The sequence below is a fragment of the Nomascus leucogenys genome, chromosome 7b (assembly GCF_006542625.1).
Source record: "Nomascus leucogenys isolate Asia chromosome 7b, Asia_NLE_v1, whole genome shotgun sequence".
Lineage (NCBI taxonomy): Eukaryota > Metazoa > Chordata > Mammalia > Primates > Hylobatidae > Nomascus > Nomascus leucogenys.
In genome coordinates, this window is record NC_044387.1 from 93535946 (window position 1) to 93555269 (window position 19324).

At 42.1% G+C, this 19324-nt stretch overlaps 1 protein-coding gene across 2 annotated transcripts in view; it reads left to right on the forward strand.

The window, feature by feature from the left end:
• Nucleotides 1-2102: 2102 nt before the first annotated feature.
• GALNT7 (polypeptide N-acetylgalactosaminyltransferase 7) overlaps nucleotides 2103-19324 on the forward strand; it is a 154774-nt gene continuing 137552 nt past the window's right edge. For both annotated transcript variants that reach the window (XM_030816330.1, XM_030816331.1), the window contains exon 1: nucleotides 2103-2541. In XM_030816330.1, coding sequence (XP_030672190.1) covers nucleotides 2416-2541 — 126 coding nt within the window. In that variant the 5' untranslated portion in view covers nucleotides 2103-2415. The remainder of the gene's footprint in view (nucleotides 2542-19324) is intronic.

Sequence of the window (19324 nt, forward strand, 5' to 3'; positions counted from 1 at the left end):
GATGTGCCACTGCACTCCAGCCTGGGTGATAGAGCAAGACCCCAACTCAAAAAATAAATAAATAAAAAAGAAAAAGAGTCCACCTCACTTCTGAACAGTTCAAGTTGAGTCCATAAATGAGCCTATTCCTGCCTTCCAAATATATCCATATAAGACTTTTCCCAACCTCCCCCCCACCCCCACCTTGCTTCCTTTCAGTGTTTCTCCATTAGGTGGTGCCCAGATTACCTGGATCAAAATCACCAGGGTACTGATTAACAGGAGATTCCTGGGTCCCAACGCTGACCTGAATCATCACCAAGAAATGGTGCATTCGCTTTTCATATCACATTACCCAGCAGATTCATACTTCGTGAATTACACACTCTAGATCTCTGTCACAAAAAAAAAAAAAAAAATGGTCTTAGGCAAAATCTCTCTCATCTTCTACTTAAAACAACTGGTTTTAACCTAAGGGGCTGATATAAATGCTAAGTCAAGCAGTGATCTGTGTTTAACACTTGACAGTCCCTCTTCCAGGTACTCTGTATAACGGACTTTTATACAATATGATGTACAGTCATTCCGCCAACCAATAATACACCCAACTACAATCCATTCTACATTTCCGGAACCATGCTGTTCATGAGGATATCACTACAGATATTTTGTGGAAATTCTGAAATTATGGCATCTACAGAACTCCCCGATATACCCGATATACTAGCTATTGTAAGCCAAGCCAAAAAGCACATGAAGGTAGTTTGGTACAATTCTTTATCTATCTTGATGATTGAAATTGTTTCACTGTAAAACTTTACATAACTGGGCTTTGTTTTAAAGCAAAAAACTTGCAGATATGAGACGGTATGAGAAAAAAGAATCAGCTGTCACCATCTTAAAACTTAGGACAGCCTAGGCGTGGTGGCTCACACCTGTAATCCTAGCACTTTGGGAGGCCGAGGCAGGCGGATTGCCGAGCTCAGGAGTTCAAGACCAGCCTGGGCAACACCTTGAAACCTCGTCTCTACTAAAATACAAAAAAAAAAAAAAAATTAGCCGGGCATGGCGGTGTGCACTTGTAGTCCCAGCTACTGGGGAGGCTGAGGCAGGAGAATTGCTTGAACCTGGGAGGTGGAGGTTGCAGTGAGCCAAGACCGCACCACTGCACTCTACTCCAGCCTGGGCGACAGAGCGAGACTCCATCTCCAAAAAAAAAAAAACAAACCCAAAACACTTAGGATAAAATCTTAAAACGTTTTGTTCGATTTAAATTTAAATTAGCAGTTTAGGGTATAGTACACTGATAATGTAATTACGTACATTCTGCTATAAAGGCATAAAGGCATAGGCATCTTTATTGGGAGATATGGGCAGAAAAATTATTTCCTCAGGGTGGGGCATTTGGCTAAACACTTGCCAATATCCTTTCCTGTGTAATTTAGGTAACACAGGCAGAAAAGGCGTTTGAAAAGCAGAAATCAAGTGGCAAAAATCAGGTCTAAGGGAGGCAATGAGGGTGGAGTTGAAATCCGTGGTCCTTGGATTTGAAACTTATCAGCCCGTGAACAAGGCTGGTATTGCTTTTGGCATAAGACGACAGCCTTTCTTTTCATTAGCTCAGGAGGAATACTGGCTTTCCCAGTGAGCTCCTCCAATCCAGTGATATTTGCACCTCACCTCACCTGGGCCTTTCGGTTACAAATTCACCACTTTAAGGAGCTGTGTGAAAAAGCAAGAACAATCAATAAGAAGGAAAAAAAAAAACCCTTCAGCTATAAATCAGCCACGTGGAACTGCTGCAGCAGCAGCGGTAGTCCCACTTCCTGGTTGGCTTCCTGAAAGCCTCTCGGCAGGGGGCTCAGGGAAGTGGGTCTAAGGGAGAGGTGCAGACAAGAGCGACTCCAGGTCCAACGAAGGGGGCGGCGGGCCAGGGGATCTCGGAGGGCACAGGCGTTAAGGACGGAGTTATGGTCCATAATTACAATAAAAGTTTGGGGATCTGAAAGCTTTAAGGAGCTGAGCTGCAGGGCAAAGGCTAAGGACCAGACTCGCGGAAAGTGCAAGTTAGTTGCAAGGTAGCAGGGGACTGTGAAGGGGGCTCGCGTGGAGAGCAGGGGACTGCGGATCTGGAAGGGGGCAGGAAGAGAGGAAGGCAGCCTGGCAGAGCGAGGCACACGGGTCAGTCGGAGCTCTGCGGTGGCCGCCGGAGAGGAGGGGGCCGCGGGGAGGGGCGGAGGGAAGAGCCCGGGGAAAGGTGTAGCCGAGGGGAGTTCCGGATCTGGAGCTGGAAAGGGCAGGCAGCGGAGAGGGCGGCAGCCGTAGCGGTAGGGGTGGGGGAAAGAGGAGGAGGAGAGCCGGAGGAGGGGGAAGGAGGGAGGGGAGAGCGGTGGCGGCGGCTGCGCCGGGCTGTGAGTCTCTCGCCGCCGGAGGAAGATGAGGCTGAAGATTGGGTTCATCTTACGCAGTTTGCTGGTGGTGGGAAGCTTCCTGGGGCTAGTGGTCCTCTGGTCTTCCCTGACCCCGCGGCCGGACGACCCAAGCCTGCTGAGCAGAATGAGGGTGAGTGACCCGCCCGGCCCCCTCCGGCGGCAGCGACCGGCAACTTGTTTTGTTTGCCCGCGTGTGGAGGGAGCAGGGGGCGGCGGGGTCGCGGCACGGCGTGGGCACCGCAGCTCCGCAGGTGGTGCTGGCGCAGCGCGGGCCGAGGGGGTGCCGAGCCCCGCGCACCTCGACCTCCCTGGCTGCCGCCGGCCCGCCCCCTCGCCGCCCCTTCCTCCGCTCTTCCCCGCCCCGGGCTCAGCCGCCGACACCCGCGCTGCCGCGGCAGCGGCTCGGGCGGCCGCTCTCCACGCTGGGACTGCGGGCGGAGCGGGCGGAAAGCCGGGTCCGGGGGGCCGCGGCCGCCCGGCGTCCCACTCTTGGGGGCCGGGACCGCAGCGCTCACGGCCCGGGGACGCGGGGTTGGTCCAGGCTGCGGCCTGTGGCGCGTGCAGGCCTGAAGGAGGCGAGATGCCGATGCCGCCACCGCTGGTCCGGTGGACCAGGCCCCTTGGTCCAGCCTCCCCTCCCGCAGCCGCCCGTCTGGGGGTGTTCGCAGCCCCGGGCTCCCCCGGCCCGCCCGCCGGGTAGTGGGAGGGCGATGGCGCCCCGCCTCCGGCTCTTACGGAGAGCGCGCCTCCCCCTCAACTCCGGCGGCGGGGAGCCGGGGTGCGATGTGCAGCTGAGGCCTCGCCCGGACCGCCGGTCCCCCTCGCGTCCCTGGGCGAGGGAGGGGCGGCTGGCCGGAGATGGCGGAGGGGCGTCCCCGCCCGCCGCCCCTAGCCCCTAGCTCTCAGCGCCTGGGGAAGCCCCTGCTCTGGCAGTGCTCAGGCTCTGTCCGGGGGAGGAGGAGCAGTTCCTCTTCCTTGGCTGCGGCAGGGCTTCTTGGGCCGGAAAACTAACTTGTGTCGGCGCCCGGCCGCCCCGCGCCGGCTGCCGGCTCGCTCAGGCCGACGCCGAGGGGAGCGGCGGCGCGGAGCTCGCGGCGGCTCCGCTGGGACGCATTTGTCTGCCGCCCAGGGCGCGAGTGTTAGCGCTGACATTCCTTGGATTTGGAGGGTTTAGTCAGGCGCCTCGGAACATTAGTTAACCGGAGCCGCGCCGCACGGGGAAGGGACCGCGGCCACTGTGGCTTCCCTGACTCGGCAGCGGGCGGCGCGCACCGTTCTCGCCCCCGACCCTGACCTGCTTCCCCCCGGATGAACCGTTGCACCCCCTGCTTCCTCCTACCCACTGGGACAGCCAACTGGGCCGGCTGCCAGTGGGGGTAGGAGAGGATGTGAGGGGCTCACGACCGCCGAGACGGCGGGGCTGCAGGAGGAGTCGAGTCGCTATCTCTGTTGTAAAGTGCTTTTTGCAAATGTGATCAGCATCGCTTCTATGTCATGTTTATTTAACTTCCCTTCTGGAAAGTTAGCATCAGGAAGTTGGGCAAAAAGGCTTGTGGCGTCCTTTCAAGAGTAAGAATCCTAGGAGGAGATCCCATTATCAGCTCTTTGCCTATATCATGAGATTAGATGTAATCTGGAAGTTTTAGTATTTGAAATCTCTACAGCAGTGGAATCCCTTTGTAATATCTGGGATAGATTCCCATCTAAGTCATCTAAATTGCTAGTAATAAAAATATCAGTTTTCCTTTTCAGTACATTTGCGGTTTTAAGCTTCTCAGCTCATGGAGTGATGGTGATCTTTTTATGATTTTGCTCTGAATATGACTTACTGACAAAGGATAGCTGAATATTGCAATTGAGGATATTTGTTTTAAGTAATCAAATGGCTTTTTACATGTAGCTAGAAACGTTTAACCCCCTATTTTCTGGTAGAGAAACTGATGAAAAACTGACAAAACTAGCTAGGTTCAGAATGTCCCGCCCTTTTGATGGTCTTTTAAAGAGGTGGCAGAACATCAGCATCACTTGCCAACTCGTGAAATATTTTATTAGTGCAAATAAAGGACGGGCCATAATGCCCATTTCAGTACCATATGGTGATGATAAAGAAGGTGATGATATCTTGATTTTTTGTTTGTTTCAGTGTACTTGATAAAGTTTCTCAGTGGATCCAGTGTAATTTCTGTCATTTGTCAAAAACAAAAGGTAGATTTTAAAGACTTAACATAATTAACATTAAGAAGAATGCTTAGGTATCAGAAGAGCAAGAAAGACCCTTTTATTGGCTTCCCAGGTAAATAGTAATACAACCAATTTAAAGTGTAGCTTATAAATAATAAGAGCATAAATAAGGGATTATTGCCTTCCTTTAATAAAGACTAACCTGGGAGCTTTTAAGGTACAATGCTAGAAGGACAAATCCTGTAGGGAAGATTCTGACTCCTGAGTTTCTCCTCCCCCTTGTGGTTCTTTTACTTCGGTGATTGTTGCATATATTCCACCCATTGTGAGATCTCTGCTTCTCTTTAATGCTGATCTACACATGGACTTCTTTGGATCCCTTTAAATAGCCTGAACGATCCAGTTTACCAGGTATGGGCTCTGCCTCTACTCCAGCAAGCTTATGCCTGTGGCTCCATTCACCCTGTGCCACTTTTTGTCTTGAACGATGAGTATTTCAGACACTAAATTCTGTTACAGCCTTGACAACTTGGGATGGTCCTTCCTCATCTGCACTATTTCCTTGTTTTAGGTCTGTCCACCTGTGGAGTCAAGACAAAAGAAACATGTTTCTTCCTTCCTTCCCATCTCTGGGCCTCTTGCTCTTTCTCTGAGGTGAATGATGTGAAAAATGACCTTACATTTCCGATTATATTCTGTTGTCTGATTTTAAATATTGATTTATTTGAACATTTTTGAGTGCCAGTTATGTACCAGGCATGGTACTAGTTGTTAAGGAAATACTCCTTGTCCTTAATCTCATGGATCTTGTAAAAACCACACAGCAATCAAACCTCGATAAATATATAAATAAAAATTGTGCTACTGCTTTCATAGTGAAAACCATAGGGGGCAAGAAAATGGAGGAATTTGGTCATAAAAGCCTTACTTGAAGAAATGACTGTTAGCAGTAGCAAATCCATACAAGTCTGAAGCAACTCGATTCTTACCTCCTGTGGGAAAGAATTTATTGGAGGGGCATAAGGCAGAGTGAGAGACCGAGGCAAATTTTTGAGCAGGAGTGAGAGTATTAAAAAGCTTTAGAGCAGGAACGGAAGGAAGTACACTTTGAAGAGGGCCATGTGGGCTACTTGAGAAATCTAGGTACCCCGTCTGACCCTGGACTTGGGGTTTTATACATTGGCATGATTCCAGGGTTTGTGTTTCTTCTCCCATGATTATTCCCTTAGAGTGGGCTGTCTGCATGCGCAGTGGCCTACCAGCAGCGGGGAGGGGCTGCATGCAGTGTGTTTACTGAAGTTTTACTCATGCTCACTTGAGGCATTTTTCCCTTACCATTTGAGCCTTCCTAGAGGAAGGGCATATACTAGTTAAAAGCTGCCATTTTGCCCATTAGTGCACATGGTGGAGCCCACTTGCCCAACTCCTGAGATCTTAGTGGGAACCTGCTGATAACCAGCTTTAGGTGTTTTCTATCTAATGGGAGACTGCCTTTCCATGGTGTTGGCTGCGACCAATTATTATTTCAGAGAGTTTAACAACTGCCTGACCATCACCTGATGGCCACCTGACATTCCTGGTGGTGGGGGCCTTTCCTGCCCTGCTCATCTCTGCCTAGCTGCCTACTCTGACTTTTGAGGTGAAATCTGAACATTTCAAGAAAAGTAGTTAATCTGGAAGTGGGTGGCAGCATTCTTGAGAAGGAGCATTTGGGCAAAGGTCCTGAGGCAGGAGGTAGCATGAGTGAAATAGTGAGAAACTAGGAGATAGATATTGTTGGAACGTGGAGAGTGACAAGTAGAATGATGCCACACAGGAAAGCATGGGTTTCGTAGTCCATGCTAAGGAGGAGATCTTAAGTGCGGTGAGAAGCCGTTGAAGGATTTTAAGTAGGGAAGAGTGGATTTGTGTTTTGAAAAGTTCACTCTGGCTGCCTACAGAAAGTATGTATTTGTCTATAGAACAGGTAGCAGGAGTCCTGGTGGGGGTCGTCATTATTCAGGTGGGACAAAATCCTTGCTTAGATTGGCAGGGCGGTGGTAGAGATAGAAAAAAATAAATTGATTCAAGAGCTCCTAAAGATGCAAAGGCATCAGGATTTGGCGATCGGATATGGTAGTGAAGGTGTCAGGAGGCCTAGGGTGATAGATTATTTGTTCCATTATGGAAAGTTCTCAAAGCAAAATGTATACCTTCTTGTATTGTATTTTATGATTATGGGACGCTTTTTTTTTTAGTCTTTGTCCCCTGGATATTTTAAGGTCAGCATTTATTAAGATTATCTGTTTAGACTTGCAAAGCACAGAAAGTTCCTTTAATTAAATAAATTATGTCTCAGACTAACACCATTTATCCCAGGTTTTAGCCCTGAGTGACTGTCTACAGTTGACTCATAAGCCTCTGAAAATAAAGGTTTTTAAGGGAAATGTTGACAGATCCATTAAAACAGCAGTCCCCCACCTTTTTAGCACCGGGGACCGGTTTCGTCAAAGACAATTATTCCACAGACTGGGGGAGTTGGGTTGGGTGGGGGATGTTTTGGGCATGAAACTGTTCCACCTCAGATCATTAGGCATTAGATTCTCATTAGGAGTGCACGACCCGGATCCCTTGCATGCAGTTCACAATAGGGTTTATGCTCCTGTGAGAACCTGCCACCACTGATCTGACAAGAGGCGGAGCTCAGGCGGTAATGCTGGATTGCCAGCCCACTACTCACCTCCTGCTCTGCAGCCTGGTTCCTAACAGGCCATGGGCTGGTACCTGTCCATGACCCGGGGTTGGAGACCCCTGCATTAATTCAGTACTGGTGAGAAGCTGTGTGTAAACTAATGACTCTTTGGATATGCAAATGCAACTTTAGTCAAGTCATTAATGCCACTTAGGTTCAGGGTGTACATAATAGGACTAATTCAGGAACTACTAGGCCGAGAGGTTTTATGTGATAGGCAAGCTAATAGGTTTGAAAGGAATATAGCTTAAATGAGGATTAGTGGCTGAATTGATTACCCTGGCAGTCAAGTTCCACCTTACCAAAGCCATTTTATCTCAGTGATGATCAGTTGTAACCTGAAAAATTCTGCCCTTGAACATGAGATTGTATTTCAAATGGAAGCTCTGTTTATACTATTAGGGATGGAGCTATCACTTAGTGAAAGTGTAGTGTCTTAAGTGGTCACTGTTTTCTCAGTTTCCCAGGCTACATGCCTTAGGATTGGTTTTCGTTTTCTTTGCTGTTTTCAATGTCCCATCCCCCTTCTCCCCCAACACATAATAATGATTAAAAAATCCCACATCACCAAATCTGAGAAGCCTGGGGACTTCCTGAAATTAATGTGGAACTTTTGCATACATCTACATTTTTTTCTAGGTTGATAATCAGAAGCTTTCATGTTTCCTAAGGTGTCCTCTAAACCAAACAAGGCTTCCAACCACTGACCATGTGCCCTTTGAAGGCAGGGTTCATGTTTCCTGTTTATTGAGTATTTCCTCCATCTTTCCTGGTGCTAATTTTATGGAAGGCACATTATTAAATGTTTTTCAAAGAAACTAAGGTACATCCATTTATGTCTCCCACATAGGTCTGAACATTTCGGAAATGTTTGGTGAATTCCTAAGAATTGCTGTATTTATCACTTCTGTGGAAATGTTTTCCATCCAGTGGTCTATGTGAGGTCAGGCATCAGCCCTGTTACCACCTGCTTGCCCCTTCCCCCTCCCCATCCTCCCCTCCCTAAGACCTCATGAAGAATACTGAGAACACCTGAAGTGGGAGTTCCTGCTCTCACAGTCTAGTTGGGGGTGGGGAGAGCTATCCCTTAATCCAGTAGCAATGTAAAGAAATAATATAAGAACTGTCACAAGGATATGTTTCATCAGTAGTCAAACCAGTAGGTGGAGAAGGCTTAAAATGGCCTTTGGGGAATGCACAATTATTAGTAAAGAGAGAATGAAAACTGTTGAACAGCAGTCTATTTTGTGACTTAGGCTAGTTGCATGGGATGGGAGATAACGTGTGAGATACGGTTTGGGTTTCTGTATCAACTTTGTTAGACAATAGTAAATTGGAGAAAGAGGAAGGGAGAAAATAATTCATCATGAATGAAAAGCAAAATTCTGAGCTTAAGCCATCTGTAAACAGAATATGTGGAAATTCTAACTTGAGTTATTAAAAAAGTTGGTCAGCAAGATTTGAGTAGCTATTGAATGCAGGAAAATGATAGTGATTATTCAGCCTCTAACTAGATAATTGTCTTTGTTCATATTTTGAATTTCAATTCTCATTCCTGAAGAATGAATGTACAATCTGAAAAGTAACTAAATTAAGGATTTCAGTAATAACAGCAACAATAGTTTACATACATTGAATCCTTACTTTGGGCCTAATAAATATTCTACATGTATTTGGTTGTTTATTTGTAACAACCACCCTCTATTGCAAGTCCGAAGGAATCCCGACTTTATAGATGAGACTGTCGTGGTATAGAGAGGTGAACTCTTTGTCCAAGGTTATTCACTTAATTAATTGTAGAGCCAGGATTCAATCTTAGGTGTTCTAACTGCAGAGCTGTGCTCTCTGATCTTGCACTACAGTTTTTAACAACACAGACGAGTACATATGGACTACATTGAAAGGTGGCTGTGTAGACGCTACCTGGGTAATTTCAGATAAACACTGAAGACAATGTAAATGGTCCCTGACTCACCATGATTCAGCTTACGATTTTTGACTTTTCAATGGGTTTATCGGTGTGTAACCCTGTCATAAGTCTGAGCACATCTGGACTTAAGATGTCTTATGATTCTTCAAGTTTACAGTGGGTTTGTTGCAGAGTGTAACCCCTGGTAAGTCGAGGAGCATCTGTACGTGGTAATATGAAAGAGAATGGGAGGCCAGTGCGGTAGTTTATGTTTGTAATCCCAGCGCTTTGGGAGGCCTAGGCAGGCGAATCACTTGAGGTCCAGAGTTTGAGACCAGCCTGGCCAACATGGTGAAACCACGTCTCTGCTAAAAATACAAAAATTAGTCAGGCTTGGTAGCATGCCCCTGTAATCCCAGCTACTCAGGAGGCTGAGGCAGGAGAATTGCTTGAAGCCAGGAGGCAGAGGTTGCAGTAAGTGGAGCTCACGCCACTGCACTCCAGCCTGGGCGACAGAGCGAGACTCCATCTCAAAAAAAAAAAAAAAATTAAAAAAAAAAAAAGAGAATGGGGTGGAAGGGACCACTCAGGGAATGTCAGGGAAGGTGATGGCCAGAGCAGAGACTTCAGGAGTAAGTGTAAGACTGTCATGCAAATCTGGGGGAAGAGCGTTCCAGGCAGAGGGAGCAGTGCAAAATTCCTGAGGTTGGAATGAGGCTGGAGTGTTTGAAGCCAGTATGGCTGGAGTTTGTTGAGTTTGGAGGGAGTACAGTACGGGATGAGCTTGAAGATGTAGTCAGGACTCAGATGATGGGGGTGTGTGGCTCCTGTGGTCTGTTATCAGGGTGATTATTTGTTTTAGTTTACATTTGCTGCCCATTAGCCATTATTATCCTTTCACTCTCAGAAGTGTCCTGGGTTGGATGGTAAATTATATGGATGTCTTGCTTAAAATGTATGTTCCTAGATAAATAAAATGAGTAATAACCCTTTTTGGCCACAGTTTGTGGGCCAGATGCACAAGTAAACAATTGTGGTGGGTAAGACAAAAACTGTATTAAATCCACTGAGTCCTCTGGGATCACAGAGAAAGGAGTATCTAGTGTATGGGGCTGGATGCTGTCAGAGAGCTTGTCTTATAAAAAGACATGCTGGAGAGATGAGGACAGAGGAGACTGTGTGCAACAGCATAAATGACTGTGACCAATCCTGGGGACTACATGGCTGAAAATTGGGTTGGAGAGGGGTGGAATGGAAGAGAGGACCCTAGAAAGATAAATAGAATCTGAGCCATGAAAGACTTTGAATGGTCAGAGCTGGGCTATAAGGAATAATCTGGAAACAGTGCGAGCTAGATTTCAGTGAGGAGAGAATTATGTCCGAAGGATATAATGAAGCTTAGACTAAGGAGAAGGACCTAGAAACTGAATACAGAGGAAGAGATTATGGAAGTATAATAGAATTGACCAGTGGGAGGAGGAATCATTCTTGATGGTAAAGGAAAGGATGTTGATGCCCTTAGAAGGAATACAGCTGTCCAAAGCACTGGCTCTCAAACTTCTTTAGGCTTCGGAGTCACCTAGAGGGTGTGAGAAAACGGATTACTTGTCCCCATCCCCAGAATTTCTGATTGAGTAGATTTAGGGTGGTAGAGCAGATAATTTGCATTTCTAACTAGTTCCCCGGGGATGCTAATGCTGCTGGTCCAGGGATCATGCTTTGAGGAGTGCCAGTCTAGAGATTATATAGATTTTGGGGCTGCAAAATGAAAATGAAAAGTTTGGTTTGGTTTGGCATATAGTATTTTATGGACCACAGGTCAGTCAAGTGAAGGTGTCTTAACCAGGTCGATGGAGCTCAGAATGGAATCAGAAGTGGATGCATTTCATTGGCCAGAGGGTGGTGTCTGAAGCCCAGGGAGCAGTTTGGTAAGTTAAAGGAACCTGTGTGGATGGAGGAGAAAAATGTGTGTATTAAGAAGAAACATGGAAAATGCCTTCTTTTAGGCTCTAGGAGGTTGGTGGGGAGAGATGAAAGAAGGCATATACAGAAGTAAAATGACTTAGACAATATTGCCTAACTGTGAGCAAAAATAATTTCTTTAAGGGCAGGGCCATCAGCAAATTCAAATGTGACAATATTTGAGAGCTGAATAAAATGAAAGCTGAAACAAGTGGCTGTGGAAGCATTACCTGCCTGCTAAGCTAACCAGTAGTACTTTGGTCTAGAGAGGGACTACAGCAGCAGCATCATTAGCATCTCAGCAAATATTGTGGCCCAGGAAAACTGGTTCAGTTGATAAAGAAGTTCAGGTCATGAAGAGTCATCTTCACTATGGGAAAAATACAAATAGAGAAAAAGTTTTATTAGAGAACTGTAACTATCAAAGAGGAACTTAACCCATTTTTGGTTATATCTGGGCTACCATAACTTTATGTGCCTTTCCACCTCTCCCTACCCACAACTCTGTGTGTGTGTGTGTGTGTCTGTGTGTGTGTGTATGTGTGTGCATGCACACGTGCGCACCTATGTATATATATTTTAGTTGTGATCATATATAATACCATATAAGATAGATATTGCAACACATATTAGTCATTTTTTCACTCAATTCTGAAATCCAGTGATTTGAAAAGCTGTGACTAGAAAACCGATTTAATATTTAAAGTTGGAAAATAAATTTTATTCTAAGAACATTAGGCAATTTTTAGTTTTTAGTACATTAAGTTGACTGAAGGGTATTAAAAAAACAGAATAGCAAAACTATGCTATTCTCAGCGTAGAGAAAATGTATGCTCAGCATTTCAATACTCTTAGTTTTTAAAAATGAGGTTTATCATTAAATTATAGTTCATCCCTGTGATCCTGAAAGCAACACTGAGACAACTTGAACTGCAGTCACCTAAGGCCTATGTCTTTTTGGAGAGGGAAGAGCTAACTTTCAGTTGCTTCATTTGCAAGAATCCTGAATATTTCCAAATGAGAAATGTTCTCATTTCTGCACCATTATAAATTCCCTTCTGGGCTCCCCAGCCTTCGAAGCATTTTCAAGCATCACTCCCAAGAAGCATTTAAACATGCCGACAGGGAGACCTGATTCACTTCACTGAGTACAGGAACTGGTACACTGAAACTTGAGGAAAAATTTAACTTTACATTATGTAATTAGGTTTATAGAATTGGAGCAGAGCAGCCTGGTTTCCCAAATCTAGAAGGTACGATTAACTACAGTATTATATCAATACCAACTAGTCTGCGAATAGGCTTCTAAACAATAGGAATCTGTTATTACCAAGAATATTTTAAACTGGATGAGTTAAAATTAAGTCACATACTATCGGAAACCATTCTGTATGAGAATAGAGTAGATGGCCTAGTCATTTTTTAATTTTAATTTTTACCAATTCCCTGGGTTTACGAATACATCTGAGCCTCAAGAGGTATGCTACTGTCTTCAGTAGTAAACTTAACATGCTCAATGATTATCTGGCTTAAGTGTAATTTTGGCATTTGTAGTTACCTTTATGAAATTATTTTTTATGCATAGCTGTTTACTATGAAAACTATGTATTCACTGGTAAAGCTATGCTTCCTATGGAAACTGTGTATTTGCTGGTACCTTATAAAAAGAAATGGTATTATTTATTATATAAGTATATCTTAAATAGGCAGTAACTGAGAAATTGCCAAAACTTTTTTGGAGGGAGTTCACTCTTATCAGAAGTTGGGTATGTCAGCATTTTTATTTATTAAACTGTTTGTATTTATAATTCTCCTTTAACTTTTGGTTTTCCTTTTAATAGAAACATCAGCCAGGTGTGGTGGCTCATGCTTATAATCCTAGCATTTTGGGAGCCTGAGCCTGGATAATTGCTTGAGGCTAGAAGCCTGGGCAATATAGCAAGACCTGGTTGCTTATAAAACAAACAAACCAAACCTGATAAGACATACTTTAATGTGAGCAAGGTTTGCAAGTAGCTTTTACAACTGTGCAATTGCCTAACTCCTTCTACAAGTGGAACCCTTGGAACCCACTGATTCTAGTTATTAAAGTGAAACAACAGTTTCAATTCCTAATGTAGTATGAAGAGACCCCTTTGAGCCGTTTCACAGAATTTTAAGAATTAACACTTGTAGAGAAGTGATATCATGACAACATCAGTGTAGTATCTTTATGCTTCTGTGAGAATTTGGTTTTTAAAAAATATATTCCTTAGAAAGCCTAAATAGAAAACAAAACAAAAAAAGAACAGTAAAGTACAGTTGCACATAGCAAAAAAGAAGCCCTTAAGTCATGATGTGTGAAGTTCTCTAGAAGTTCTTGTCAGTACTTACTGCTGTACTTCAAATTTTTTATTCTGTAGATTTGAAGTAAATATTTTGTATACTTTTTAACATTTATTATTGCAAAAATAGTTCCCTTACAACCCTAGCATAAATTAAAACTATCAGTATACTTAAGTGAGTCATGCAAGTGTCATTTTGCCATGATATATAAAAGATATCTGAGTAATGATATTTAGAAATGGAAAATGTGAAAATAGCATCATTATAGGAAGATTCCAATTCTGTTTAGATTTATAGTTTATGGTCATTTATATAAACATTTTAAAAATGACTTAGGAACAGTCTAGGTTAAGTCAATTAAGTTTTTTTTTTGCTTGATTGTTTAATGTTGTTATGAAAAACACATATTTGTGAAAGAAATTATTTGCCCAGAAAAATTTACCATGCAATATATTTCATCATATTGGCGTTCCTTTTTTTTTTTTTTTTGAGATGGAGTTTCACTGTTGTCACCCAGGCTGGAGTGCAGTCGTAATCTCGACTCACTGCAACCTCCGCCCCCCAGGTTCAAGCAATTTTCCTGCCTCAGCCTCCCGAGTAGCTGGGATTACAGGCGTCCACTACCATGCCCGGCTAATTTTTGTATTTTTAGTAGAGATGGGGTTTCACCATGTTGTCCAGGCTGTTCTTGAACTTCTGACCTCAGGTGATCCGCCTGCCTTGGTCTCCCAAAGTGCTGGAATTACAGGCGTGAGCCATTGCACCTGCCCAGTTCTTTGTTAATAAAAGCCTGTGTACCTGGAAGTCAAAGGTATACTTTGCATAGCCATTTCAAAACTTGTCTTAGGTATTTTCTAAAATGTTTGTTTCATTGGATATAGGTTTTGATTGTGCTTACTTGAGAAGACTTAAATCTTTACCCTTCTCCTGGTAGTTTTCTTCTGGCAGTTCAGTATCTTGCCATGCAATTTTTATTAGACAATTTGATCATTGTGTTTCTTATTGCCTAATCCAACAGATTTAATCTTTTAATCTCAAATACAGCAAGGTGTGCTGTGCCTTTACAATCTGTTTGCAGAGTTTTACATCTTCGTTTGAAAGAAAGTGTTTAAACACCCCTGTTCAAAAATCTGCTAGTTCTTGCCAGGATGATTTAAAATGAATTTTAAAAATCCATTAGATTTTTGGCAAATAAGCTCTCAAATTATGGTACAGAATAAATGACTACAAAGTGCTTTTTAGAGTAATGGAATAGAAATGACTGAAATTTTATTACTTTACACATGCAGATTTTTCTACTGTGGTAGATGTTCTTAAACTAAAAGATTACTGTCAAGATTGGAAATTTTTATCACTTAAAATATATAATTATATTTGAACATTTAAGCAAAAGATTGCTGAAATGGGGATATACAGGCCTGCAGTTTCGTTAACTGTTGCTCCCTGTGTGATGGCCTCAGAGGAAATTCTAAGTCCCGTGTTCGTCAAAGAGGCTGGAGAATGTTTCCATTTTAGTGATCAATGAAAATAAATTTGCTTACAGTCCAGGGAGATCATGGTAGTAGAGAAAAAAATACTTTAGTAAATAATTTTCTAAAATTCTCCATTCTAAAAATGTACTAAGAGAGGATGATTTTTAAATACCTTGGTATTTTAAAGAAATACATTTTCTGTATGAAATTAAGGTAACTCTATTCCTCTTCTTATAGCTAACATTTAGACTCTAAATCATGGCACATGTAACACTTCTATTTTAAAATAAATGTAGGGTACGTGAAAGCACAGCTGTTAACTTTGAAAATCTTGAAGAGTGGAATCACCTGCAAACATAATAGAGCTGAAAATACCATGCCTTTTCCCAGGTCCTGCTGTTTGCTTAGCCTGAGAAAGGAACTGCCGGTATCATCCAAGTATTGGTCAAAATACGTATATACTGTATGGTCATTCTCAGATTATTTTTCCCACTGTCCTATTTGAAAATCTGAGGAAGGTTTTAATGAATGTGGCTTCGTCTTACTTTCCATTAATTATGACTGCAAGAAGAGTACAGCCACTCTTGTTTGATCAGCCTATACACTATGACTAAATGGAAAGCGAATCACAGCTAGAGAGTCTAATAGTTTCACAGTGGTAAAATCATGTTTTGTAAGAAGCGGTTATCATCCTTGACCGCCGCTCTGTTAACTGGTAACAGTAAGATAAAAGTAAATGTTAAAATCTTTCTTATATGTTGGCAAAAATCACTTCCTAAAGATAAATGAATGGCTTGAAACATTTATTCTTATTTGCATCTACTTCTTTAGCTTAAGTGACAGGTACTTATGTTTAAAAATAACATGTCTTGTGTAATGATTTATGATTTCAAAGGGCTGATAAATGCAGAAAGAATAACTAAAAGGAAGTTGTAAGTGTCAGTTAAGGAATAGATGCTTTTTAAAATATAGAAAATTAGAAAACTTAAGGTTAACAGCAAAAGTAATATACATTTGTTCAGTATCTTTGTTTTCTGGTGAATTGAGATACTTTTCCTACTATTCCTTTAGTTATTTTTAAAAATAACTACAATCTATTTTTTTCTCCCTTGGGACAGTGGATTCCTTTCTCTGATTATGAGGCCTGGAATTTGAGTGATTCATTGGTCAGTTTCTTTTGAGTTCCAGTGGGAGCTAAAAGTAAGAATGATTCTTTTAAGGATAAAAAATATCAGTTGTATATTTTATTGACTGCAGGTAGCCTGAAAAAGTAAACTTGCCATGTGGGCACACAGCGTGTTGCCTCTGAATGATGAGGCTAGCAGGTTACTCATAATACACACACACACACACACACACACACACACACACACACACACACACACAGCATGTTGCCCCTGAATGATGAGGCTAGCAGGTTACTTATAATACACACACCCACACACACACACAGACACAACAGCGTGTTGCCTCTGACTGATGAGGCTAGCAGGTTACTCATAGTACACACACACACACACACACACACACACACACACACTGCTTTTTCTGTATGTACCTGATACTTTTAAATTAAAGATGACCTAACCTTTGAATGGTGAGGCTAGCAGGTTACTCATAATCCACACACAGAAACACACACACACACACACACACACACCCACACACACACACACCCTGCTTTTTCTGTATGTACCTGATACTTTTAAATTAAAGATAACCAAACCTTTGAATGGTGAGGCTAGCAGGTTACTCATAATCCACACACAGAAACACACACACACCACACACACACACACACAGCTTTTTCTCTGTGTACCTGATACTTTTTAATTAAAGGTAAAAGGTAACCGAACCTTTAACTCTTCAGCCAGTGATAATGAGAAAACAAAATTTCATTTCTAAAATTAGAGATAATGGAACTTTAAAAAAAAATGTGTTCTCTGTGTCATCTCTGTGCACCCCCACCCACTATTCCTCTCACATGCTGCACTTTTTTTTTTTTTTTTTTTTAAGAGCTGCATTAAGAGGCTGTTATATCCTTTGAAATACCACAGGTCTTGAGAGGGATGAATGATGAAAGTTAAAGATCAGTGATTGAGCAGGAATGGGAGAAAGATTAGGGATTGGGTTTTCTGGCACAAGGCTCCTTTCTGTCAACGGACTGCAAATTTTCCTGGGTTGATGTGGGCTTAATTTAAAATTGCCTTGTATATGCAGTGATGAAAATCAAATCAAATTTAAATTACTATATGGAACATCTTCCTGATGATGTAAAAAAATTACTGCTTTAGGAGAGGGTTTTCGGTACTTTGAAACATTAATATTCTGAAAGTTGAACACTGATGTTTCAATCTGCTTCACTCCATCCCCATTACTTCTTGTCAGCTGTCTATGAGCATTGGGCCACTTGCCACAGTTTTACATGATAACCATATTTAAGTGGTAAAAAAGATCAGAACATATACAGTGCCTTCTTAAGTCAGGTTCCTGATTTATTTCTGGTACTTTCCATTTAGATACATATTGATTTACCTAATTTCTTAAATCCATGGACCAGTACTGATACTCCTGTTTGTCTTTATTTAGGATTTTCCATGTGTACGTTAAAAAATACATTGGTAACAGCTGACAACCAAAAAAGTAAAAAAGCAAAACAAAAATCACCATGCTTTAACAGGTTTGTCATGAAGCAAAATGCATGAGAAATTTGATCTGTTTCAGTTTGCTTGTTATCAGTCAGAAATCACCTTTGCCTTGCCCAGAGAAGACTCAGGTTCATTGAATTCTCTTCACCACTGTGAAAGTGTGTAGCAGCATGGGCAGCACATGTTAAGTATACGTACAGTGTAAATGGTGTACAGGGTGGCATCTGGAATCTTGAAAGGACAGTGTCTCTTAGATGCTTAACTTACTACTGGGAGTGAAGAAGATCAATGATTCTCAAAGAAAAAAAAAGTGGAAAAATTCCTTTTGGGGAAAAGAAGCTAGTATAATTTAGGGTTTTAATTACTATCATACTTGATTGAGAGAAATTCCTTATTCTTAAAATAATACAGGTACTGCATTTCTTATTTTATGATACTGCTTAAATGCTTCCTGTCCCAGGCAGTATAATGAATTAAAATGTAGTAGATATTTAGCACAAGCAAAAAGGACCTATAGTTTAGGAATACTAAATTCAGAACTTTGTATTGTAACAAGTTACGAGGAAGTAGTGGGGGTTAAATCTGTGCTGCTGGGAAAGTGTGTTTTGTTTTGTTTTTTAATTTCCTTGTATACATCTTACAGTCTATAGTTTGTATGAACCGTGTGCTAGTCAGGAAAGAGATAAATAAGCATTATTTAGGTTCAAGAGATTTAGCAATCTTATGGTTTTGGGATAAGCTGCTATCCTAGTGATGTTTTCTTGTCACTGTCTCATTGAGATTTTGAAAAACTCAAACACATCCTTAATCAATTTGAAAGATTCCTAGGGAAATTACATTCAACTTGATTATGGTATTCCTTATGAGAGCTTGGGCATAGGGCAAGGAGAATGAGCTTTAAGGTGTAGGAAGAAGATAAGTATGTGCCACATAAAAGAAGGAGGGGCCTGCTATATAGTACAAGGTCATGGCTTAAGCCAATCATTTGTCTTGGGGTTGGGGAGTCGGAAGGATGAGTGGGTCTATTTAAAAAAAAATGGAGTTGATAACCATGAACATTAATCCTTATGAATACTAAATTTTCTAGAGAAATTATATTGATGTGTAATTTTCCTTATTGTGTAACATATAGCTCCCCAAGGACAAGGTGGCAGCTGGTGGATTAAAAATAAAAGCTGACATCATTATATAGTAAAAGTACACATGGACTCTGACATGGGTTAAAATGCTGGTGCAATCACTGTTAATAGCGTTAGTGAGCTTGGCCGAGTGATTTACTTTCTGAGAGCTTCCTTTTCCTCATCTGTAAAGTAGACATAAAATCAACTTCATAGCAATGTTCTTGTGCTTCCTTTAGATACGTTTATCAGAGCTTCTATGGCAGGGTTTAACTTGCACTTTTATACATACTGTTTTTCCTTCCTTCTGTTCCTTCTTCTTGGATGAGCACCATGATTTGTACATCGTTTCAAGAGTGCTTTAAAAATGAAAATACTTAAGTTCTGCAAACTTATTATGAATTCATTATTTTGAATTATAAGTGAAGGAGGGCTGAATATTGTCTTTTCTCCTGGACTTTTAGACTTTTGCCTTAAAAGTTATATCCTTAAATGAACCAGTGTTCTCAAATGAGGAAAGAGGAAAATATTATTGTTTACTTACCTTTTTTTTTTTTTTTTTTGAGA